This window comes from Acartia tonsa, chromosome 1 (assembly GCF_053477335.1).
Source record: "Acartia tonsa isolate MP-2025a chromosome 1, ASM5347733v1, whole genome shotgun sequence".
NCBI lineage: Eukaryota > Metazoa > Arthropoda > Copepoda > Calanoida > Acartiidae > Acartia > Acartia tonsa.
The window spans coordinates 14,083,394-14,110,038 of record NC_137260.1 but is presented as its reverse complement, the minus strand read 5'-3'; the positions used below and the strand labels follow the sequence as shown (position 1 = coordinate 14,110,038).

Sequence of the window (26,645 nt, the reverse complement as noted above, 5' to 3'; positions counted from 1 at the left end):
GAGGTCTTCTGATGGATAAGAAAACTCCCCACACGCATTTTTGAAAATTTTAGCCCCTGGGTGGTGTATGTATTTTTCTGTCCACTTATTACGCTTTAGCACAGAGCCCATATATGCTCGGGGCGCAGCCACTAGTTTTTAACAAAATTTGATAATTTTTTTCACATGTAAATAAAATTTGATATTGACAATTCTTCTGTTTAATTGTCTCAATTGAAAGTTGATCGCCTAATTTATTATAGTTTTAATGAAATTAAAAGGTTTCGTGAGTTTTTTTTATAAAAAGTATTCATTTTTTTATCAAGAATATATTTGTTATTTTAATAAAACTAAAATACAAATAAATCTATTTATAATGATATTTATATAAGTATAAAAACAGTTTTGTTTTCAATCTTCCGAAAAAGTTGATTTTTGGTAAATATGTTTTCATTTAAATTAGTTCTATATAATTTTTTTAAGGCTCTTTAGAGTGATATTGTGTCTTAGGGTTTAACAAAACAAGGATGACACAACTATAAAAACAAAAAAATGAAATCAAACGGTAGAACAATTGAATATGAACACTTGAATATTGACAAAACCTAATAAGCAGAATAATTAAAAAGTATAAACTAAATTGTGTATAAACTCGTTGCAAAATGAAGTAAATACAGGATTCTGTGTTAGAACATACTTACATTTTTGGACTCAATTATAGAGATGCTTCGCTTAAAGTATTGTATCATAAAAAATTATCCGAAAAGTTAAAAATTAGCATGTTTTAAATGGACGTACGATCTTTCTTGTAACAATTATAGAGTTTTCTAAATCGTTCCTAGTTGTTATAGGAATCATCCCTCAAAGTTTTAAATCGTTAGGACAATTTTAACATGCCTAAATTAACGAAAAAGAGATAACTACTACGTACGGATGTACAGGCCAATAATTATAGAAAAGCTTCGTTGTTAAAAATAATATACAAAATGAATGTTCTAGATATAGTAAATCAATTATTTTTACCATTTCCACGGACACGAAAATTTATATTTTCGTGGGTAATTTCCTTTAAAATGTTAGACATGAATATTTTCTTCATAGTTTTTAATCAGTTTCTTTTGATCAAGCTTGTTTTTGTTGTAATTTCTGCATTCTTAGTAGAGTGGTCTTGTTAATCTTGTAACCAGGACCTTCTTGTCTTTCATTCAGTCTATGATACCTAAACATTAATTATAATAATTTAATTCTTAGTAGAGTGGTCTTATTTAACTTGTAACCAGGACCTTCTTGTCTTTCATTCAGTCTATGATACCTAAACATTAATTATATTAATTTAATTATTAGTAGAGTGGTCTTATTTATCTTATAACCAGGACCTTCTTGTCTTTCATTCAGTCGATGATACCTAAACATTAATTATATTAATTTAATTATTAGTAGAGTGTTCTTGTTTATTTTGTAACCAGGACCTTCTTGTCTTTCATTCAGTCTATGATACCTAAACATTAATTATATTAATTTAATTATGAGTAGAGTGGTCTTGTTTATTTTGTAACCAAGACCTTCTTGTCTTTCATTCAGTCTATGATACCTAAACATTAATTATATTAATTTAATTATTAGTAGAGTGATCTTATTTATCTTATTACCAGGGCCCTCTTGACTTTCATTCAGTCTATGATACCTAAACATTAATTATATTAATGTAATTATTAGTAGAGTGGTCTTATTTATCTTGTAACCAGGACCTTCTTGTCTTTTATTTAGTCTATGATACCTAAACATTAAATATATTAATTTAATTATTAGCAGAGTGGTCTTATTTATCTTATAACAAACACTTTTATATCCTTTTCTACATTCCAATCTAATTTATTTCATTATTATATTTTATTTAATGATGGGGATTCTATAGGAAAAAATAATATTGAAATCTAGTTCTTTTGTAATGACGTAATTATACATTAAAGGACCCATCAACTTGCGTCATATTAAAGACGTCACAAATTTTAAATCACATAAACTTTTGCATCATCTTATTAATAAATTGTTCTTAAAAAAAGGTCGGGCCTTAAGAGAGGGAGATGGATGAGTTTTTTATAGATAGTTGACCAATCCTTCAAAAAATAGTTAAAAACCATCCCTGGTTGAAATTGAGGAATATTAGGATATTTCAGGAGCAGAATGCTGGCGTAAAACTTGTTTTGTGATGTAACTAACGGTGAAGTTGGAAAGGAGGGAAAAGAAGAAAGTGGGTGGGGGGAAATTTTCACTCAGAATTGTTCGTCAGAATCCTGGTCCCTTGCACCTCGCTAAAAACTGGACTGATATGATTATCTTTTAAATTTTCCTGGGAAGCTTTATGTCCATTTTTGGAGAGCTCCCTCCACCCCCAAACCCTACAATACCTGAAGGGAGCTTTTGGAATCCAGTCTTTTATCCTCAAATCGTCCTCCTGTGCAACCTCTTCAAAAAGTCCCTGTCATACAAGCAAATAATTATTTTGAGACAGATGTTTTTACATTGTATATAATTTCAAAACTAAATAACTTGATTTTTTGATTTTTTGTTAGAAAGGTAACAAATAATTTGGTACAAAGATTTTGACACCATGGAAACTGTCCCAATTTTGTATAATTTTTGCGGAACATGTTCCAGTTACGTCATATTTTTCTTTCCCGAAAAAGGGAAGGGGGGAAGAAAATCTCTTCAAAAGAGATTGGGAAAACCCCCTTTTCTCCCATCTCTTTTTTCTTCCCCCCTTCCCTTTTTTTCTTTCCCCCTTCCCTTTTTCGGGAAAGAAAAATATGACGTAACTGGAACATGTTCCGCAAAAGTTATACAAAATTGGGACAGTTTCCATGGTGTCGTCATATATTTAAAGCTATGGTTATTCAAAATTTCAAGAAAATTTGGTATTTTTTATATTAATTAACTAAACGATATATTTTTTTAGTTCGGTTATACTTCTTACTTAATTTCAATTTATTAGTAAGAGAGTAAATACTAGAACTTTAACTTTGCACAATACATTTATAAAAGTAACAAAATGTCTAACTGTCTGTCTGTGTGTCTGTGTCTCTGTCTGTAGCAAAGGATCCCGCTAACTGCATAACCAATATGGTTTTCCTTTACATTAAAGCTTCTTTAGTCCGGGGGATGAATTATAACTATTTGTGGGGAGGGTACCTCCATCCTCCCAAGAGAAATCACCTCTACAAAAAAAATTACCCCCAACTTTTTATACTTTTTCTTTCTACAAAAAATATGAACTTCTCTTAAGAACTCCAAGAGACCGCTAGTGGCGTAGCCGCTAGTAGTACTAGAAATAAAATAATTTACCTGAATAATTGTACCATCAAGTCCAACCATCTTTCCTTCTTCTAATATTTCTTCTTCCTATAACATTGGAAATGATTTGGAATTAATATTACAAAACAATATTAAAATAAAGTCGAGGTTTTGTGAATATTTTTTAAAAACTGTATTTACTATTAAACCTAAGGTTCAGTAGCCGGAGCCTCTAAACTGCAAACTCGCCAAAATCTTAATTCGCATAAAGATAATTCATTATATACTTGTGGGTTTCCTTCTCATAAAGGTTGGTGGGATCTCTCCCCCCCCCCCCCCTCCAACAATTTTTTTTATTTTTACCCCTCACAAAAATAAAAAAATAAAGCTTGAACGTCCTTGACTCTATGATATAAAGATTAACCCCACCCCCCCCAAAAAAAAAATAAAAAAGCTAGGACGTTCTTGCCCACCCCTATAAAGTTATATTTGGAAAAAGAGCAACATTTCGGTGGGGTATTTGTTTTTGGGAGGGAGGATTTTCTTAACCCAACACAAAAATAGAGTCCAAAATTTTTTTTACTTGATAAGAAAAAAGAGCCCAATCAGTTCAGCGATTAACGAAATCTTTATCTACAAAATATTCGGGCAACAACAGCTATAAAACTTGTGCACCAATGTAAAAAGAAATATGATAATGCATAAGTTTAACTAAGCAATTAAAAAAAAACTTCATACCTGTGCGTCTATTCTAGAATAAAGGCCTCTTCTTGTCCGCACGTCTTTCTTCCAGAATTCTGAGAAACTCTGAGGTATTTTGTCAGGGGTTACTTCCTAAAATTAGTGTATTTCAGCAAAAGTAATTTCAGTGAATTGATGTAGAATAAACGTGAATATTATGACAGGGGAAAAATTGTCGTTAATTTGCTTGCTAACATGGAAATCGTTAATTCATCAGTTCGTTCACAAAGTAGGAGGGGAGGGGATGTGGTAAAGGGGGTCGACGGAGCTAATCATTAGTTTAGCCCGCCGCAAGTCTTACTCTATTAGTAATCTGGTATAAGGTAATAATATAATCATTTTCCAGTGCATCCCGGATAGCTGACTGGCTTCTCTAGATTACAATTAGTGGTTGAAACGTTTGTACACTCAACTAAATGAAAGAACCAACCAAAATTCAATAAAAGTCCCCAAGGTTTTTAAGCCAACAAATAACATAACGTTATTATAAGACTTTGGGGACTAGTGTGATAAACATCCCAATGTCCCTTCCCTCCCCGTGAAGCTTGGTATTGTTGTATGTAATGCTTTGCATGGCATCTTACTATCAATAAGACAATTTTATTGGCCCCTAGATTATCAAAAGAAATAAGGATAAAACTTGATATATCAGGATAAATCGTATCAATTTATTCAACAAAATATCGTTCAAATGAAAACATATAAAAGATTATATTCAACTAGCTTGATAATAATGAAAGAGTAAAAGGATTAGCAAATATTTCTTATTTTAATTATTTTCTTATTTTTCCTAGTTGCTATACAATGAAATATTAGTAGGATAAAGTTTATTAAAAAGGTATGAAAATGTAATGGATGTAGAATATACATGGATATTATGACAGTGGAATTTAGGTTGCTAACATGGATATAATTTATTGGTCAGTTCGTTCACCATTTAGGAGGAAGGGAAAGGGGTAAAAGGGGTGGATGGGGGTATCGTTATTTTAGCCAGGTACACGTTTCACTTTATTAGAGTATATGATAATCTTGTGTAAGACAAAGTTAGATTTAATAATTTGAACGTGTTGCTATGTTACATAGAAGAATTTGGTCCAAGAACACGCATCCGACAACAAACACTTTGATTGCATGACCATCGTCAAAGTTCTTTCTGTGTTTAAGCTTCTTCTGTTTAAGGAGGTTTCTTTCCCACTTCTCCTCTCATCTCCCTTATTTTTTTTACGTCATATGGATGATTTTTGAAACACTTTGTCCAGATACTTACCTTTAACCTAAGAATAAGAATGCCAGTGATGATGATACAGAGAATATTAAGGATGGTGAGACCAAGGCTGACCAAACCAAGCAGGAAGGTTTCTGTAGATTCAGTATCACTGTAACAATTACTTTGATATTAAAAAGAAGAATGACAACATCCATAAGTAGTTAAGCACAAGAATCATAGAATGTACAAACGGTCAAAGTAAACTAAAGATCAGATGTAAACTTGTCACAACAAAGAAAAGAAAGAGATAGTATGCAAACCCTCAAAGAATATCACGAAACCTCTAAAGAATAAGGTTACATTTTTTGACAGACTGACGGAAAAAAGACTAGAAACGCATGTCATAGGAATCTTCTGAAAATTTCATATTTATTTCTTCAACAGACAGAAAGAAAAAAAGGCAGGCATACAAACATCCTGTTACTTTATTATAAGGATACTTTTAATTATAATCAAAGTAAATGCCTATATACAGAAATATATCTAGTTCCATTAACTTTTGTTTCTGGGGATTTTAAGTCTCCAACATCAAATATCACAATAAAACTTGTGGCCCATAGAAAACCTAAAAAAATAACCAATTTTTTTATTTGAATATTTATTAAATGATAATATCATCAAATTATTTTAATTTTAAAAGGATTCTTAGACCGATTAGCAACGTGAAAAAATGTAATACAAGGAATCTAAGTATAAAATTTATTATATTGAATTCAGGTAATGGTCTTATAGTTGATAACCTTTCCAATTTTTTTGTTTTCTGTTACAGAAATCATAATGCTATAGTTAAAATCGATACGATGATGCCTAAATTGACGATGAAAGCTATCCGTTACGGACGGACGGACCTATCCTAAATGTTGACCTGCATTAACAGCTGGAGGTAGAAGAGATGCAGATATGGCTACACCAACCAAGGAACCTGCATTTCCACCTGAAAATGAAGCTTTTTAAATTGCCTATAAAAAAATTACGACATACTGGCATACCATTGGTCAATTAAAATGTATACTGGCCTGCTATTGGTCATTTGTTTTGTATGACGTCATTTTTTTACTTTTTTTGTTTGAAAACTAAATTCAATGTCGGTCCATTTCCCAACTCCTCCATTCAAGTGCCTCTAGAGGCCTCTAGGGACGTGGCCGGTAGTCTTTTTTAAAACTTTCTTTCTTTTTTACTTCTTATACATATGTTTATTTAAATATTAGACTCCCCTTGTCTACATATCTTTTTTATACCTAGATCAACTTCTGTCCACCTACTTTAACAATCTTTTTTCGACCACTCTGGATATAGTCACAAGGACTCAAAGAAGTAAACTATATGAATATTGTCTATTTTTTTATATATATTTTTCTATCAATGTTTACCTAAAACACTAAGAGCTACCCCAGCCCCACTGGGTATAGCCACCAGGACTCCAAGCAGTAAACCCCATGGTTGTCCCCTATCCAACATTTCTCTAGTGGGCCAGACTTCATCAAAAACAAGCATTATGGGACTGAAAATAAACGGAAATTAAACAGAAAAAAAATATATTTATTTGGGTAGGTATAGTTCCTTTAAGGAGCGATACTTCGTTTTTTTTCACAGTTGCTTTTCTCCTATTTCTAGCCCCTGCGGGGCCAATTGCCTAACACTGTGGGGCAATCACCTAACCCAATATAACCTAACCGAATTTAAAATAGCCTATCAAAAGACATTTTAAAAATACGACGAATCGCCAATTATGGGCCTTTCCAACAAAAGGGACTATTTTCATTTATTTTAAATTGTTTATTTAGAAAAGACCACTTTCATTTCTTTCATATTGTTGCCTTAGATTTATGGAAATCTGATTTTTTTGCTTAAATCTCTTTAGAGGGAAAAAAGAAAGTGCATCTAAGAAATATAGAACATGGTTTGCGAGTCAACTATTTTACCTTACCTCATCAATTACCTCATACGGGCGGGGATGCTGTCCATGACACTCTAACGCCAGGTATAACAACTCACTAAGGGAACCAAATGTCCAAACACCAGGGTATTAGGTTAAGTAACACAAATCAACTCTTTTATTGTCCTAGCTATACATGGTGTCTACTACTCTATTAATGTTGCGCACCTGACATAGCAGCAGTAGAAACCATTTTTAACGTCTTTAGTTAAGCCGAGATTCGAACATATAACCTCGCCGACGACAAGCCGATGCGCTAAGTGTTGAGCCACGTTCGCATGTACAACTATTTTACCTTATTATAAGTCCCAGAATAAAACCAACGCAGATACAGATGACAAGAGAAACCAGCTCATTTATGATTCCAACATTTCTTAAGAAAATTGATTTATAATATAATCTTATATTGTTACTGTTAGGCTTTATTTCTTTGAATAATATAATAGAACATTTTATAATGTAATAACAAGACTAGTGCTGTTTAATAGTCAGCGATGACAATTAAGAAAAAAAAATTGGAGCCGGGGCCGAAAATACAATGAATTAAAACAAAATGTTTATAGTTTCCCCTAACACAAGTTGAAAATAAAGGGAAGGCGGGAACTTGGACAAAGTAGCCTCGGACAAAGTAGCCTCAGACAAAGTAGCCTCGGACAAAGTAGCCTCCAGACATAGTAGCCTCCGGACAAAGTAGCCTCTAGGACAAAGTAGCCTCCAGACATTTTCTTCAGAAAAGTAGCCTTCTAAGGAAAATATATAAGTGGTTTAGAATTTCGTGGATTTTACAAAAATTGGTTGGTAGATTTTTACAATTTTTAATATTGTTTTTACAATTTTAAATATTGGTTTTACAATTTTTAATATTGTCTTTACAATGTTTAGGTTAGGTTATGTTAGGTTATTGGCTAGGGGGCCAAGCGTCTGCGGCTAGGCTGGCCAGGGGGCCGAGCGCTTCGGCCATGACCTTTATTAACACTTTCCTTAGGAGGCTACTTTTCTCAAGTAAATGTCCTCAGGCTACTTTGTCCGGTGGCTACTTTGTTCGAGGCTACTTTGTCCAAGATCCGGAAGGCGAGGTTTTTATTATGTCCTACTCCATAGGTCGGTTTGTAGGATATTAGGACTAAGTACATCCTAATATATAAAGTAACTAGCGGCTTCGCCCCTAGCCTCTAGGGGCTTTGACCCAAGAGTGTCCCAACCCCCAAGAAAATAGCCTAAAACCACCACAGGACCAGTAGGTATATTCCCTGAAGAGAAGAATCCAATCGGTTCAGTGGTTACCGAGATCTTAAGGGACGGACAGACAGACGGACAGACATCATTCTACTTTGTATTATAGATAAGATTTTTCTCGTCTGTAGATTAAGATGTCAATAACTGCAGAACTGATTGAGTTCTCCGTTTTAATGAAAGTAGGTCAGTGGATCTTTTTAGGCTGTTTAGTTTTTAGATTTAGCATACCCACATGAGCCCCTAGATGATAGGAACGCAGGCGCAGTAGGAACATTGACTATAATAAAGACCCTGGCTGTAAAGAAAATTAAAAATTTGTTCTTTTAACTAGAAGTTAGGCTTCCTGTTGAAAAAGTCTTCGAAAAGACGTTTATGATTTTATTATATTGGTTCTAGCTATAAAAACATGTATACAACTTTTATGTGTTCATTTTCAGTATCAATTATGAACATAATATTTACAAAAGAGATATGATTTTATATTGAAAAGTTCTGCTGTGCTACTTCATAATCATTAAATAAATTTACGTCCAATTTCTTCAACCTGTTATATAATTATCATATTTATCTCATTTTTGGAATACTAAGACAACAAAGTACAATATTATTAGTGAAGCATTTCTATAATCAAGTCTTAAATCTCTGTAAGTATGTAACTAACCCCACTTTAAGTTCATAAAAAATTAAGGGTCTCTCAATTATTGTCCCCCACACTTGCAGTCGTCAAGGATTTCCAAAGGAAGTGAAGAAATGTGGATTTTACCCCTATTTTTAATAAATTTAAGTTTTTAAATCAAATATCAGATAAATTACCCTCCCCTACCATGTTATCTTTTTAAAAAATTTTAAATTTAAATTTAGAGTGGGGGTGTTTCGGATCAATATTCCTCTAAAGTTCATTAATACATATATTTGCTAACTTCTCCCCCCTCCCCCAAAGAAAAAAACAGAAGTCGTTGTTATGTGTAGAAATTAGACATTTTTCGATTATACAATATGCTGCGATTATAATGACCAAAATTGGGTTATTTTTAAAAAATTTTATTTAGTCTTTAAGGAAAACTAAACTTTTTCCCCTGTTAATTAGCGGGTTTTAGAAATTAATGGAATTTTAATGACATTTGTATTATATTTATATTTTAGGAAAAACAAAACATACTGCTATATTCTGATTATCACTGAAATGAAAATCCTTTTCTGTAATGAATAATTCAATACACAAGAGGATTTGAGATCATAAATCAGATTTAGATATATATCCGAATTTAATCTGTTAATCTATTCTTTTTTAAAGTTACTAGTCTATCTTATTCCAATTGAAATTGCAGAAAAATTAGATATTTTTTAAGTGGCATAATGTTGGCGTAAAATTTACTTTGTACTGTAACCAAAGGGAAGTGGATAAGAACGGAGGAAAAGAAAGTTGTTGTGAAATTTTCACTTATAATTGTTTGTCAGAATCCTAGTCCCTTTTCCATGCATGCAAGGTTGTCTTAAAATCATTATTTAGGACCCATAAATGGAGATATTCATTTTTTTGTTTATCCATTAAAATACCTTTATAGTTACCTTAATTTATTATCGACTACGACTGTCCCAAAAACTCCGGCCAAAATGGGACCCATTAGCGGAGATATTAGCATACTAGCTACCAGAATTACTGAACTTGACTGTAGTAAACCTAAAAATAAAGGAATTGATTGTTTCATATACAGTGTATCAATTCACTGAACATGTTGCAGCTATAATAATCCTTTTATATATAGTAGTAAGGTTTTTTGTCTGTAGATTAAGATTTCGATTTTATGGAAGCTTCCTATAGGCCCGTGTATGGTTTTAGGCTACCTAATTTTCATACCTTAATTTGGTTTTAGACTTTCCTTACTCCTTCGAATACAAAGCTTCTAGATGATAGGAGCGCAGCCGCTAGTTTAATATGAAAATATATTATCTTACCTATAAATAATATAATCAAATATAAACTATTTTATACGCTACGTATTAGCTATACTATCCTACCTATAAATGCTAATATAGCAGCTAGTATAAGAAGCATAAGATAATCAAATAAAAACTATTAAATATGCTACATAATATGAGCTATAATATCCTACCTATAAATGCTAATATAGCAGCTAGTATTAGAAGCATAAGATAATCAAATATAAACTATATTATATATTAGCTATACTATCCTACCTACAAATGCTAATATAGCAGCTAGTATTAAAAGCATAAGATAATCAAATAAAAATTATAAAATATGCTACATAATATGAGCTATACTATCCTACCTATAAATGCTAATATAGCAGCTAGTATAAGAAGCATAAGATAATCAAATATAAACTATAAAATATGCTACATAATATTAGCTATAATATCCTACCTATAAATGCTAATATAGCAGCTAGTTTAAGAAGCATAAGATAATCAAATATAAACTATAAAATATGCTACATAAAATGAGCTATACTATCCTACCTACAAATGCTAATATAGCAGCTAGTATAAGAAGCATAAGATAATCAAATATAAACTATAAAATATGCTACATAATATGAGCTATACTATCCTACCTATAAATGCTATTATAGCAGCTAGTATTAGAAGCATAAGATAATCAAATAAAAACTATAAAATATGCTACATAATATGAGCTATACTATCCTACCTATAAATGCTAATATAGCAGCTAGTATAAGAAGCATAAGATAATCAAAAGTGAATTGAGCATTGCTTTCTATACTTGCTATCACCTCTCCAACCATCATTCTAAAACAACAAATTAAAATGAAAAACTATATCTAACTAATCATAAAATATAAAGTTTTTTCCAGTATGGCTTCGAAACCGATTAATATCCGCTAGATTAGAACAGGTTCTCAGCCATACTGAAAAATCTGTTAACCCAGGCCTTCGGTTTTAATCTAATAAATTTTGATATAAACCGAAAGCTGTTATATAATGCGACAAATAATTTTTATCAAGGGGATGAGAAAATGTTTTTTTGTTCTTTACTTTACGTTAAGTAAGTTTAGGTTACATTGGATACAGAGTAACCCCACAGGGTTAGGTTCCCTGGCACTTTTGGGGAAAGCACCAAGAAGTATTCTTGACATTTTGTTTTAAAATTACTGAGAATGGTTATTTATAGCATTGTATTATAGACAGCTTTCCGCGGTTATGAAAATGAAAAATTATAAGAATAAAACCAGATTTGTTGTCCCCGAGAGGCCGAAGACTGGGCTAACAAAACTTGTATTAATATTCATGGAAAATTGTCAGTAATAGGATTCTTTACATTATTTTTTAGTATATAGCTGAGAACCAGTTTTACTCCAGCGGATATTAATCGGTTTCGAAGCCATACTGTAGAATGACCTTACCTTGATTTTATACTAGAATAAAAGTATTGTAATTTATCCTCTAAATCTTGAACATCCTCCTGCAATAAAATATTTTCTTTTCAGTTGAAGCTTTTCTTCATTCGTTTCTTAATTTTAAACCTTGGATCAAAATTCAAGAAACTAAGAGGTAAAATAATAAACTTTGCATTTATTTTTGGCAGATTTTGACTAATAATTTTCGAGATATTTAGCTTTTATGGATATAGAATATACGTGGATATTATGACAGGGGAAAAATTGTCATCAATTTATGTTTATTGCATGGATCTCATTTATTGTTCGTTCATCCAGTAGAAGTGGGTGGATGGCGGTTATCATTATTTTACCCAGCTGCGAGTTTCACTTTATTAGAGAAGATGAAAATCTGGTGTAACATCCAAGTCATAATATATCCATTAGTATTAGACAAAAAAATATGTTACTTAATGTTATAGGATACTTCTTTGCCTGTGGATATGTTGATTTTCACTTATCCCTAATATATAATACTTGCACGACTGTATGTTTGGATTGCAGTTATTTTTGAAATTTTTTTGTAATTGTGTATTATTTCATTTTACAAAAATTTAACAAGAATAAATTTTTTGGACCCACGGGACACATGAACAATTAGTTTAATTGTGACAATTTTTTCTAAATATGTTTACGAAACAACAAAAGAAAATATATGGATATAAGGTTTTAGGCTGCGCTACAAGTTAAATTGTAGTCAAACAGAAACAGCTTATAGTGCCAAAAAAATTACGTCATACCATACAAATGACCAATAATAGGCCAGTAAACATTTTACCATTGGTCAAATACAATGTATATTGACCGATCATTGGTCATTTGTATCGTATTATTTAATTTTTTTTTATAGGCACTGTAAGCTGTTTCAGTCAAACTTAGTGCAGTATGGCTTTAGAGTTTGTTTATTTAACGAATTATTTGTTATTTATTTACGTCTGTTCTAAACAAAACAATTAATTTTACATTATTCCTTGGGTAAAGTGTTGACTTACATGACAAGCACATGGGCTATATTATTGTTCAAAGTTTCAAAGTTTACATTAATGAAATGTATTAAATTTTTGTAAAAATGTGGAAACATTAAATTTTCACCTTTGAAATATTTTCAGTTTTCTTAACATTTTCATCAAGTTCTTGGGATTGTTCCAGAGAATTGGAAAACATGGATTCATAGTGAAGGGATGATTTCATCACACTAAAATTAAGAAAAAATGTTAAATCATACAAATGTTTTTTGGGAGGTTGGTGGTTGAAAATCTGAATAGATATCTTAATTCACCTTAGAATGAGGAGGGAAGAGAAATGGCACATTCTTTGGAAGGTATAGCTCCTAACCCCCCCCCAAAAAAAAAAAAAAATATATATATAATATATATAATTATGGTTGTACTTGTATGGTTTTATCGGGTCTTAGTCTCCTCTGGATTAACAAAAATGGTTTTAAATGTGAATTTTAGATTTTTAATTTCTATATATCCCTGTAGAGCTGTCTATAATACGATGTGAATAATAACTATTACCTAATGGATGATTGAAAATCTTCTCCAATACCAAGTTCACGAAATCCTTTCAATAATTCTTCAGCTCTGGAGGTACTACAAATTATCATAGTGAATTACAAAATTAAATGGAAAGAACAAGAACAATTATGCCAAAATGTAGCGCAGCATTGGAAGTTAAATACAAGGAAATTGTTAGTGTAGAAATTATCAAATTAGAATTAAGAAAAAATAGTATAATTAAACTACTACAAATAAAAATTGTAATAAAACACGAAACCTTGTAAGCATTGTAATTAGGACATACTGATAGACGGATGTACCCTTCTTATAGAGTATCTGCGCTATTAATAATTGATATTAATGACTGCTCAACTCATAAGTACTTAAAATTTACTGCTTTTAGCAGGGAGCTGTATGATAAATTGGTATATGGCCCCATTGATGATAAACAAAATTACCCCTGCTTTAGATCATAAATATCTCTAGACAAAATTGGCATGAGGAAGTTTTTGAGCTAACGAAGAAGAGGTTGGTTTTTAAAACTTTGGGTACCGGTGTAATTTACAGTACAATGTCCTCTCTCTTTTATTAACATATTACATAAAATTTATATTTTGTTTTTAATAATTTTGTTAAAGCATAATTAACAAGTTAACCACTAATTATACCTAAGAACCTAATTACATAATATAAGCAGTATCCCCAACTACAATTACATGACTTTAATTATAACAATATTTGATACAAAATTTTATAAAAGCAGAGAATATTAAAAAATTTCTTTAAGTTTAGTTTCATTACTCTGTAATATTGTCCTATGTAAAATATAAATACACAAAGCTTATTACAAAATCACAGGACTGTATTATCCTTATATACAAGAGTAACAGGATATATGTGTGTCAGTCTGTAGAGGCCTCAAGGGGCGAAACAGCTAATTTTGTAGATATTTGAAAAGAGTTTAAGTTGAATCTTGACATTTTATTAATTTCCCTTATTAACGCCATTTTTAGTGACATAGCTACTATGATTCACTTTGTCTGTCCGTCTGTAAGTCCGTAAGACTATGGGAGATATCTGATTTTCTCGGACATTATTCAAGAGAGGTGACTGAAACGTTATTGTAAAGATCCCATTAGTCATGCCACAAAAATATAAATATTAAAACATGTTAAAGCATATGTTATAGGTTTCATAATTGTTTTTTTTAAATTTATTCTTGATTTCCTTCCATTAACTTTTTGTGCTTCGCTACTTATGAATGTTTTTTTCCTTGTTTAATTTATTATAATAGAAATTCTGATTCTACCTGACATAGAAAATAGCTGTGACAAAACATTTATCTGAAGATGTTAGGAATGAAAGCGCTGATACTGATAGTTTGGATAATTCCTAGAAAAAAGTTTTTACCAAAACAAGAGTGGTAGATTATTTTTTGTTTATATGTATAAATAATTCTGTAAAAATAACTTCTAAACAAATGAATTGGGTATAGTCCCTTTCGTGGCAACGCCTCTTAAGAGGCGATTCGTAGTATTTTCACAGTAGCTTTTGAGAGGTTATTTTAGGTTATGTTAGCCCTGCAAGGTTAGAGCCCCCCGCAGGTGCTAGAAATAGGAGAAAAGCTACTGAGTTAGGCAATTGGCCCCGTAGGGATAGAGCTCCAACTGGTGCTAGAAATAGGAGAAAAGCTACTGTTAAAATACGACGAAACGCCCCTTAAGAGGCGTTGCAATGAAATGGACTATACCTGAATTATCTATTCTCTCTGAGTTTACCTTATTTAAAATTTCTTCTAGTGGAGTTAAATTTTCTAGAGTGTCCTCAATAATTGGTGAAGGGGAAGTTATTCCTGTATTTTGCCGTTTCAATGAATCCCTTGGTGTAGGAGTTTGCTTGGTATTAGAATCTCTTGGAGTTGGAGTTTGTTTTCTATTTAAATCACTAGATGTCTCTGCTATAGCTTCAATCTTTATGTTTTCAGCTTCTTCTTCTATTTTTGGCATATCTGCAGGTGTTAAGTCATCTTCAGGGTTTTGCCAGATTTCAATGACAGGTTCTGTTGCGTCTTTTTCATCTGTTTTTACTTCGGGATTTTCATCAGGAGGTTTAAATTCTATTTCATCATTTACTCTATGTTTTAAAGTAGATATTTTCTGAGAATAAAATTTTTTACAAAAACCAACAAGATATAAAGAAAAAAAATAACATATAAATGAGCGAATCTTTGATAAAAATTCTTGAATGATAAAATCAAGCGTTTGAATAGATTTGAAGTTTTCAAATAAATAAAAGGGACTTTTTAACCTAGGTAGTTTTATAGGACATTCATAAATTATTAAATTAAATTATTATCACCTTTTTGAACATCATTTTCTTTCCGCCATTTGGTAAATAGTTTTAAAAAAAACTTTTTGAAATTCATCTTTAACATTTTAGTATTCCTTTGACTGAAATGATTTCTGGGCTTTCCACAGGTCTTGGAGATATTAAATTAGAAACACTTTCAACTATACTTGATTTTCTGTCTGTTTCAATCTAAATATAAGATGAAATTAGGGAAGGAGGGGACGTTAGGCTGTTTATCACAAAAGTCTCTAAAGTTTTATAATAACGTTTTCTTATTCATTGACTTAAAAACTTTGGAATCTTTTATTGTATTTTAATTTTTAAATGGTTGGTTTTAGAAGTTAAGTGTCCAAACCTTTCAACCACAAATTGTAATCTACAGAAGGGGTAATTTTGTATATCATCATTGGGGATGTACATCAATTTATCAGTCAATGTCTTATCCATTAAGATCCCTGAGATGAAATACATTATTGAACATTATATTTCAAGGGGGGGGGGAGTGATAATTGGAAGGTTACTATAAATGATTTAAAACCAAGCAATCATAACTTCAATCATCAACATTATGATGTTCTCTGTTAATTTTTAAGGTATTAGTTTTGAAACTCTTTATACTGCATATGTACAAATGACATCATACAATACAAATAACCATAGAAAGGCAAATACAAAGGCTAAATTACCATTGGCAGGCCAGTATATATTTTAATTGGCCAATGGTAGGTCGTATGATGTCATTTTTTATGGGCACTATAAAAAGTTTGGTTAGTTTTATATATCTAAGATTTCAAACTATATAAGAATCATTCTTTTTATCTTAAAGACTTTTAAAACTGAAACTTTTAGTGTGAAATTTGTAATTTAATAATACAATTTTGATTAAACCAACCTTTATTTGATGAAATTGAATAGATTCATAATATGGTGAAGCTTTTTAGAGTGCGCATAAAAAATAACGTCATACTTGTCAATTAAAATGTATACGGGCCTGCCAATGGTAATTTAGTCTGTGCATGACCTTATTGGTCATTTGTATTGTATGACGTCATTCTTTCTATAGGCAATATAAACAGCTTTTGATATGGCATAATATAAAAATGTCAACCTTTTCAATTGCAGGAAGGTTATCATCTTGAATATTTACAGCTTCTGCAGTTGGAAGGGGATTATTTGCAGCTTCTTCCTCTTCTAAAATTAGCAATGATGTCAACATCCATATGTAGTGATGCAAAAAAGGATGGACAAACAGACAAAGTGAGTTATAGAACTTATGTTTAATAATCATTTAAAAACAAAGGGAAATCATAGAAAGAAAAGCACATAACCTTTCATAAAAATTTCATCTGTCTAACAGCCGAAAAAATCACATTTCCCCCATAGCGTTACAGGCCATGACTAATTAACGGACTAGCGGAAGGACAAACAAAGTAAATAATAGAGTGGCTTGGCTACTTAACGGATTCAATAATTTAACTGATAATCTTGCATAGTAATCATCATCTAACATTTAATTTACTTTGTCCATCTGTCCATAGGTCATGCTACAAAAACCATATCATATTTTTCACAAAAAAGTTCTTTGTTTTTTTAATATCAATGTTTATATTTATTTTTTATGTCACATAATATCTGCTCAATAACTTTATTTATCAGTTGGTCCTTTCACAATTTCCTTTGCTTCGCTACTTATGGATGTTGTTATCATATTATTAGGTTAATAGTATCATAGACAGCTTTCCGCGGATATAAAAATAAAAAATTATGAGATGTAAACCAGTTTTGTTGGCACAGAGGGGCTACAAGCCATCTTTTAATCTTATAATTTTTATTTTAATGTTCGTGAAAATTTTCAGTATGACTGAGAAAGGGTTCTAATCCAGCAGATATCAATCAGTTTTGAGGCCATACTAGAAATAATTATTCCATAGTTTGACAGGAAATTATAAACATTACTTAATACTTTATTGCATGACGTTTAAAAATTAGCAAATAGGAAAGAGTTCAGTCAAAGAAATATATTAAATCCATCTAGGGAATTAAATCAAAATAATATAGCTTAAAACTTTCCCAGGACCTATTTAAAACTATCCTTAAATAGAGAACACACTCCTTCGACCTTGATATTTCGTTTTAAAAAGTTTGGGGATTCGGGAAGTGTATTTTTTTCCAGGGACGATTTCTCTTGGGAGTGTGTAGGTACCCTCCCCAATACTAGTTGTTAACCTTTACTGGACCAAATAGAAGCATCACTGTAAAGTAGAACCATATCAGGCATGTGAGAGCAAGATCCTTGGCTACAGACATACAGACAAACATTCATCCTATTACTTTTATGTAAGTTTTATTGAAAACTTTTGCTGTTTAAAATTAAGCAGCATGCTATATTATGATATTGACTGCATAAATTAAAAACTCTGTCTATCCAGATTGAGGGGATATAAAATAATATTGTGTACTTTCTTCAAACAAATTCAGGTTGCAAAAACCAGAATTAACTAGAACTTTTTATAAAATCAGGGAGCAGGGAAGATAAAAAAAACTTGTATTGTAAATTATCTGCTGTCTAGGACACTTAAAATGCAGGCTTAACACAGCTAACATTATGCAGGAAAACTATTATGTTTATACACCCAGCATACTTGGTTTTTAACAGACATACAACTTTTTGATAGTAATGGCTTTTTCAAGCATGATAATAAGTTTCGACTGTCTAATGACCAAAGCATTTTCCTTATTCTTCCAACAGTAGCCCATTGCTAGGTTAATATTTATTAGAAACTTAGAATAGCCTATTCCTCGACCCCCATAGCGTAACAGATTGAGTGAGACAGACAAAGTGAATTAATTATGTAGTAGCTTCGATAATAAAAAAAAACCTTTTGTGTATTTAGACAATATTTGAAACAGCTATTATCCTTTAATGAAATTGTGGCTTAAGACATTATTTCAAGGCTGATACCTCATTTCTGACAAATATACCTCGTGTATATCTCATTAAAGTCTGACAAATTTTCGTCGTAAAACTTTTTATTTATTTCCCTACGGGTCTTTGCCCACTTCCCTCAACGGTTACATAAATATTCCAATGAATGTAGAAAAAACGTGGAATTGTGGTCAATTCAGGTAGCTATTTCCCCTGTCATTTATTGGTCAGTTTGTTTATCTAAAAGGAGGGAAAGTGATGGAGCAAAGTGTGGAATTCGTTGTTCGCTATTTTATCCCACTATTAGTTGTGAAGTTTCACTTTCTTAGACTAAATGATAATCTGGTGTAAGATCCAAGTAATAATAAATCCATTATAATTCCTATGCCTAGTAAGGAAATTTCCTTAATGAAACAAAGTTATAAAAGTACTATGAGACTTTTCTTCTTTTGCAAAAAAAACGTGCCGTATTTTTTATTGAAAGCTGGTAATTATCCACAAGCTTATCCTTTACTTTGAGCACTTTTTAAATTGACTTTATTTCTGGGAGGGAGGGGGCAATAGGATATTATTTACTCAAGTCCCCTAAGTTTTATAATAACGTTTTCTCATTTGCTGGCCTAACAACCTTTAATTTGAATTACGATTGGTTGTTTCATTAAGTTGAGTGTCCAAACGTTTCAACCACTAATTGTAATCTACAGAATGTGTAATTTTATGTGCCATCAATGGTGATGTACACCAATTTACCAGTCATTATCTTATCCCTTAAGATCCCTGGGTTACCAAATCAATCCACTCATTTGAATTTTAAACGCTTTGCTAAAGTCAAGGTAACATCTCAGTTTCTTTAAAATTTGGTATTTAACACCAAATAAAATATAAAATATTGAACATCAAAATAATATGTCAATTTCAATTTTAAACAAATTTGAAACAGCATAGAGGTTATAAGCAAAGCGTTCTTTTATTTATCAATGTCTTGAAAATACATTTAATCACATTTTTTAACTATGTATTGTATATGATTGCAAAATGCAGACAAACATAAATTGCAATTGTTTATGAATTGCAATATAATTATTAATGAATGCAATATATTTTGCAAATATTGTGTTAAAAAGATCATAATACAAAGAAATAATAATTATGTTTGTACACTTGGAACATATAAATTTATGTATGACATTTTACAATATTTTAAAAGAGAGGTAGGAATATCTTGGCCTTTATACAGGTGGTCATTTAAGGATTTTATGGCAACGGGGAAAGAATAAAAAGTAGTAAGGTTTCTTGTGTGAAGCTAAATATCTCTAAAAATGCTGGTCCAAATTGATTACACTTTTAGGAAAGCTACAAAGATGTCTTTTCTGACCTCTTTCGTCCTCTCGTAGAGCGAAGCAACTAGTAAGGTATAAATAACCTTACATGCAAATCTGTACAAAATTATTCGTTTTACCTTTTTTAATAAGCTCCTGCATACTTTTTTGATTCAGTAATTCTTTTTCTCTTTTGATGAGAACTTCTTCGTGATTTCTTTTTGGCACTGTAATGAAAAACCAAGCAGCCCCATCTCCCATTGTTTCAGCTATTCAATTAAATATCTATTGAGAAAATCTTCCAAAAGTTTTGTAATAATCCTTTAAATTTAATTTTTTTATACTTTAAATTTACATTGACTTCTGAAGAGAGCAAACATGCACGACACAATTTGTAATGTCTGAATAAATATGTAAAATACATATTTAGTTTGTGATTTAACCTCTCATATTGAGAAAAAGATCTGTTTTTGATTTAGTTGGATAAATAAAAATATGTATGTGTAGTTCAAGAATTTCTGTTATGAAAAAAATGAACCTTAATAAAAACTAATTTGAACAAAAAAATCAATATATTAAAGATAAAGGGGGGGGGGCGTAATGACATTTATTCGTAATCCGTGAGCAAAATGGTCTTAAAATTTAGCTAGACCCTTCAAACTTGGTATATAAGCCTAGTCCTATAGGTATTACATCTAAATGGCAAAAAAATCCAAAATTTTTTATTTTAAGGTTAGGTTAGGTAAGAAAAACCCTGCGGAAATGGGGTTTTTAGGCTTTTTTTGGTCGATTTTGATGTGGAAACTTACCCTAAATTGTTTTTTTAGGGTTTTAACTTAAATACACTGTATCTATTCATATGGACATTATTTAAGATGATTCAGCAAGTCGGGGACCGACCCCAGGGGGCTAGGTGGGTGGCCCGCAGGGGTTAGTGCCTTTTTCCCAATACATATGTTGTGATACATCTAATTATAGGTTTTTTAGGTCAAGGAACTCAAATTCAGAGCTAAAATAAGCATTAGACTAATCTGAAGCTAGCCCCAGCGGGCTAGGTTGGTGGCCCGCAGGGGTTAAGTGCATTTTTTCCAATATATATCTTGTTATATATCAAAATATAGGTTTTTTAGGTCAAGAAACTCAGATTCTGAGCAAAAATTAACATTAGACTAACCTGAAGCTAACCCCCCCGGGCTAGGTTGGTTTTCTGCAGGGCTTAAGAGCATTTACATAACCTAACCTATAAACTTACTTATATTTTTACATGTTTTTTCTTGAATAAACTTTGTCTATTAATGAGGACTTTATTTAAGATAATCCAGCTAGTCGGGAACCGACCCCAGCAGGTTAGGTTGGTGGCCCGCAGGGGTTAAGTGCATTTTTCCCAATATATATGTTGTTATACATCTAATTATAAGTTTTTTTAGGTCAGTTAACTCAAATTTAGAGCTAGAATTAGCATAAGACTAATCTGAAGCTAGCCCCAGTGGGCTAGGTCGGTGGCCCGCAGGGGTTAAATGCATTATTTTCCAATATATATCTTGTTATATATCAAAAAATAGGTTTTTAAGGTCAAGAAACTCAAATTCAGAGCTAAAATAAGCATAACTGTTACCTGAAGCTAACCCCCGCGGGCTAGGTAGATCTTCTGCAGGGCTTAAGTGCATTTTACCTAACCTAACCTAGAAACTTACTTATTTTTTTGGTTTTTTCCTTGAATGAACTGTGTCTATGAATGAGGAAATTTTTTTAGATGATCCAGCAAGTTGAGGACCTCCTTGGGTCAGCCTCCTGTATGAAGAATCTTTTAAATGATGGCTTTAGGACTGAACACTGTGTATCTAAGTAAAACCTAGCCCGCCTGGGTCAGTCCCCGACTTGCTAGATCATCTTAAATAATGTTCTCATGAACAGTTTATTCAATTAAAAAAACTAAGATTCTAGGTTAGGTTTGGTAAAATGCATTTAAGACTTGCAGGCAACCCACCTAGCCCGCAGGGGCTAGCTTCAGATTAGTCTGATTCAATTATTAGCTCTCAATTTGAATTTCTGGACCTAAAAAACCTATAATTTTATGTATGACAGCACATACTTTTTAAAAATGCACTTAACCCCTGCGGGCCACCCACCTAGCCTGCTGGGCTCGGTCCCCAACTTGCTTGATCATCTTAAATAATGTTCTCATAAATAGACAAAGTTTATTCCAGAAAAAAACCTAAAAAAAAAAGTAAGGTTCCAGGTTAGGTTAGGTAAAATGCACTTAGGACTTGCAGGCAATCCACCTAGCCCGCTGGGGCTAGCTTCAGATTAGTCTGATCCTTTTATTAGCTGTAAATTTAAGTTTCTTGACCTAAAAAACCTATAATTTGATGTATGATAACACATACTTTTTCTAAAAAATGCATTTAACCCCTACGGGCCACCCACCTAGCCCGCTGGGGTCAGTCTTCGACTTGCTTGATCATCTGAAATAAGATCCACATGAATGGACAGTTTATTTGAGAAACAAAACCTAAAAAAAAATAATATTAAATGTAAGTTTTTAGGTTAGGTTAGGTAAAATGTACTTAAGCCCTGTTGGCAACCCACCTAGCCCGCTGGTGTTAGCTTCAGATTAGTCTAATGCTTATTTCAGCTCTGAATTTGAGTTGTTTGACCTAAAAAAACCTATAATTGGTTGTATCTCAACATATATATTGGGAAAATGCACTTAACCCCTGCAGGCCACCCACCTAGCCTGCTGGGGTTAGCTTCAGATTATTCTAATGCTTATTTTAGCTCTGAATTTGAGTTCTTGACCTTAAAAACCTATATTTTGATATATCACAAGATGTATTTTGGAAAATAATGCACTTAACCCCTGCAGGCCACCGACCTAGCCCGCTGGGGCTAACTTCAGATTAGTCGGTCCTCGACTTGCTGGATCATTTTAAATAAAGTCCTCATTAATAGACACAGTTTATTCAAGAAAAAAACCTGTAAAAATATAAGTAAGTTTCTAGGTTAGGTTAGGTAAATGCTCTTAAGCCCTGCAGAAAACCAACCTAGCCCGGGGGGGTTAGCTTCAGGTTAGTCTAATGGTAATTTTCGCTCAGAATTTAAGTTTCTTGACCTAAAAAACCTATGTTTTGATATATAACAAGATATATATTGGAAAAAATGCACTTAACCCCTGCGGGCCACCAACCTAGCCCTCTAAGGTCGGTTCCCGACTTGCTGGATTACCTTAAATAAAGTCCTCATTAATAGACAAAGTTTATAAAAAAACATGTTAAAATATAAGTAAGTTTCTAGTTTAGGTTAGGTAAATGCTCTTAAGCCCTGCAGAAAACCAACCTAGCCCGGGGGGGTTAGCTTCAGGTTAGTCTAATGCTATTTTTCGCTTAGAATTTGAGTTTATTAACCTAAAAAACCTATATTTTGATATATAACATGATATATATTGGAAAAAATGCACTTAACCCCTGCGGGCCACCAACCTAGCCCGCTGGGGCTAGCTTCAGATTAGTCTAATGCTTATTTTAGCTCTAAATTTGAGTTCCTTGACCTAAAAAACCTATAATTAGATGTATTACAACATATGTATCGGGAAAAAGGCACTTAACCCCTGCGGGCCACCCACCTAGCCCCCTGGGGTCGGTCCCCGACATGCTGAATCATCTTAAATAAAGTCCATATGAATAGATACAGTGTATTTAAGTTAAAACCCTAAGAAAAAACAATTTAAGTTAAGTGTCCACATCAAAATAGACCAAAAAAGCCTAAAAACCCCATTTCCGCAGGGTTTTTCTTACATAACCTAACCTTAAAATAAAAATTTTTAGATTTTTTTGCCATTTAGATGTTATACCTATAGGACTAGGCTTATATACCAAGTTTGAAGGGTCTAGCTAAATTTTAAGACCATTTTGCTCACGGATTACGAATAAATGTCATTACGCCCCCCCCCCCCTTTTCAATTAATCAGATTTCAAATGTCAAAACAGATTCCAATATTAAAAGAATGACAACATCCATAACATAAAAGCTCGACAAATCAAAAGAGGAAAAACAAAAAAACCTGTTATTTAATTGATATCTTAAATTACCATTTAAATGGCATTCTTTTAATATCGAGCCGGCCTTGTAATCTTAGGAATATTCATATAAAACTAATTAACAATATACTTCTGTCATTTCAAATTAACTTAAAATCAACCTGTTTAAAATGGACATACTGCCCTTTTTCATTAATTACAGAGTTGCTACGCTTAGTAGGCTGTACCTATTTTGTCAAATACAAAGTTTCAAATCGATTGAACGTTTCAAACATAAAATATTTAGATGAAAAGCTACACGTTGCTTGCAAAGTAAGTATTCACGGATGAATGGACTAACCATAAACTTAGAATAGCATCGCTTTCAAACAATAATAAATAACAAACAACTTATGTAACTAATAAAATATCTAATTAAACAAAATTATATTAAATGTATATTTATTTGTGTTGTTGAATTAAAACTGACTCAAAGGTTCAAACAAATTGGTCGGAAAAGTGTGAACGTGTTGCTAGTGGCAACCATTACTGGTTTTCTCTTTTTAAATTGATAAAATCACAGTATACTTCAGCCATAGATACACCTTAATTGTACTGTTATTATTCTTGATTAACACACACAAAAGACTCAATAATATAATATTTGTGTATTTTTGAAGAAAGTTCATGTCTTTATTTTATTTGTCCGTGGATTTTTCCAAGTATAGAATATTTTTTGTCAACATAGAATTGCACCCAAACGTACAGGTTTACAGTAGATTCACACAATAGCCATTTATTTGGTTAGGTTTGTTCAAGTTGGGTTGACAGTAAAGTAAAAGAATAGAGGTGGCATAAGCTATAAATATTAAATAACTCTGCCCACAGGGCGGAGACCCTTTCCCGATTTTGAGTTGGTTCTTTGAAATCAGTTAATAGTGTCGGAAATATAAACACAGCCGAGACCTTGCAAAAGAACAGAAAGCAATTTGCTAGCAGACGATACGGGTCTCCACCATTCAGAGCAGGTAGTAGTATAGATTAAACGTTTATACTTATACATTTATTGGGTTGGCGAAAGATTTATTAAGGATATAGGTTAAGATAGCTTTATGTAGACAAGATATGTAATTGTAAGACCCCACAAGAGCCAGGGGTTTAGATTAGGGAGGGAGAGGAAATTGGGATGTTTATACACTAGTTCCCAAAGTTTTGCAATAACGTTTTCTTATTCGTTAGCTCAACAACTTTGGTAACTGTATTTTGATTGGTTGGTTAATTTAGTTAAGTGTCAAAATGTTTAAAAGGGTTAATTTTGTGTATCATCAATGGGTTGGTCATCTATTTTACGTCAAATTGTCTTATACCTTTAGATCCCTTGGTTTGGATGCAGAATGTGGATGTAATACCGTGTTTATGGAATTCCAAAGGAACCAATATCATACTTATTGGTAATGTGAATTTTAGTGCATATTTGTCTACTTCATTCACGAAATATTTATGAGGGCATTGTGTACAGTTCATTGTTTGTAGCTGTGCGGCCTTTATATTGAATCATTTTAATTATGTGCAGGAAGGACTGCACTTGACCATAACACGTAACGAAAAAATGTGTATATACAATGCAATTTTATCCATTTTTAGTATTTTTAGCTTCTCTATAATGCAAAATGACTGTACTAAGCTGTAGTATGGATCATGTAATTTGATATGAATAAAACTTTGGCTATTGAGCTTATAATCAGGGTCCTTTTTTCCATTTCAGAAGTGATTTTGACTCCCCAACTTGAAAAATAACCCCCCCCCCCCCCCCCCATGGGCATTATCCCGTCCCGTCATAGAAAATTTTTGTTTTATTTATGCAAAAAAATGACCCATGCAAGATATTTTTTAAAGTTTTCTACATATATTGCTTCTATTTGAAATAGGCTTCTGAAATTGCATGCACCGATTCATCTCAAAAAAAGGTATACCCTCTAAATGTTTTTTTCCCGTCCGTATGCCTGTATGTAAGAAATAATGGATGAATTTCCAATTATGTAAAATAGTATTTTTACTTGGCTTTTATTTAGGATTCTAAAATTTTTATTAAGGATTTTTCCCACCCAAATATTCAATTTCTGTCCACCTTCATTTGTTTTGAATTCTTTGCTTAGCTTTTTAAGGATGTTAACAATCTTTTATTCTTATTTTTAAATTCTTTTCAAAAAAATCCTTATTTCAGAAGTCCTATATGAATTGAAATGTCGTCTTTGTATACAGTTGCCAAACCAAATATTAGCCCGGATTTTAGTAAAATGAAAACATAATTAAAATAACATTTTATTTTTATTTGTTTTGTGACGGTGATACAAATTTAAAAAAATTTAAACATACAAAAAAAATAAAAAGAATATAATAAATAATAGCAGCTTTAAGGAAAAAAGAATATTTTAGATATTTTTAGCGTTGATATTTTTATACTTTACCACCAGCCTGTTAGTGGAGAGGGAAAAATCTGTCTGTGGTCAAAAAAGTTTTCTTTACAAAAGTGGCCGAAGGGTAAAAAATACACAGGCCAAATATTTGTTATGAAAAAGGATATTTTTATTGTTTTAGTGAGATAAAAAGTGATTTGGATAATTCTTGATTCTCAAAGATTGTTAATTTTAGAATAGTGGA

General features: G+C 32.0%; 2 protein-coding genes across 2 annotated transcripts; both read right to left on the bottom strand.

The window, feature by feature from the left end:
- Positions 1-292: 292 nt before the first annotated feature.
- On the bottom strand, positions 293-15,747 carry LOC145326437 (uncharacterized). Its single transcript, XM_080169791.1, has 17 exons — positions 15,733-15,747; positions 15,153-15,530; positions 14,684-14,766; positions 13,393-13,467; positions 12,965-13,067; positions 11,840-11,898; positions 11,125-11,225; positions 10,020-10,131; positions 7,510-7,587; positions 6,649-6,779; positions 6,144-6,212; positions 5,744-5,843; positions 5,279-5,387; positions 4,009-4,104; positions 3,322-3,378; positions 2,388-2,458; positions 293-1,198 (listed from the first exon to the last, which is right to left on the bottom strand). The coding sequence occupies exons 1-17, from the start codon at positions 15,745-15,747 to the stop codon at positions 1,102-1,104; spliced, it is 1,734 nt and encodes a 577-aa protein (XP_080025917.1). The 3' UTR covers positions 293-1,101.
- A 54-nt stretch (positions 15,748-15,801) lies between these two features.
- On the bottom strand, positions 15,802-20,285 carry LOC145326427 (uncharacterized). The gene is made up of 3 exons (XM_080169781.1): positions 20,109-20,285; positions 16,832-16,914; positions 15,802-15,912 (listed from the first exon to the last, which is right to left on the bottom strand). The coding sequence occupies exons 1-3, from the start codon at positions 20,227-20,229 to the stop codon at positions 15,802-15,804; spliced, it is 315 nt and encodes a 104-aa protein (XP_080025907.1). The 5' UTR covers positions 20,230-20,285.
- Positions 20,286-26,645: the final 6,360 nt, after the last annotated feature.

What these genes read in the sequence shown, in the direction of transcription:
- LOC145326437 (XM_080169791.1), bottom strand. An exon ending in AAACTGAAAATATTTCAAAG is followed by an intron (nt 11,899 to 12,964) that starts GTGAAAATTTAA and finishes ATTTTATTGCAG; the next exon opens with GAGGATGTTCAAGATTTAGA. An exon ending in GGTAGCTCTTAGTGTTTTAG is followed by an intron (nt 6,213 to 6,648) that starts GTAAACATTGAT and finishes CTTCATTTTCAG; the next exon opens with GTGGAAATGCAGGTTCCTTG.
- LOC145326427 (XM_080169781.1), bottom strand. Translation starts at nt 20,229, where the DNA reads ATGGGAGATGGGGCTGCTTGGTTTTTCATTACAGTGCCAAAAAGAAAT. An exon ending in GCAGGAGCTTATTAAAAAAG is followed by an intron (nt 16,915 to 20,108) that starts GTAAAACGAATA and finishes TGCTAATTTTAG; the next exon opens with AAGAGGAAGAAGCTGCAAAT. An exon ending in ACCTTCCTGCAATTGAAAAG is followed by an intron (nt 15,913 to 16,831) that starts GTTGACATTTTT and finishes TCTTATATTTAG; the next exon opens with ATTGAAACAGACAGAAAATC.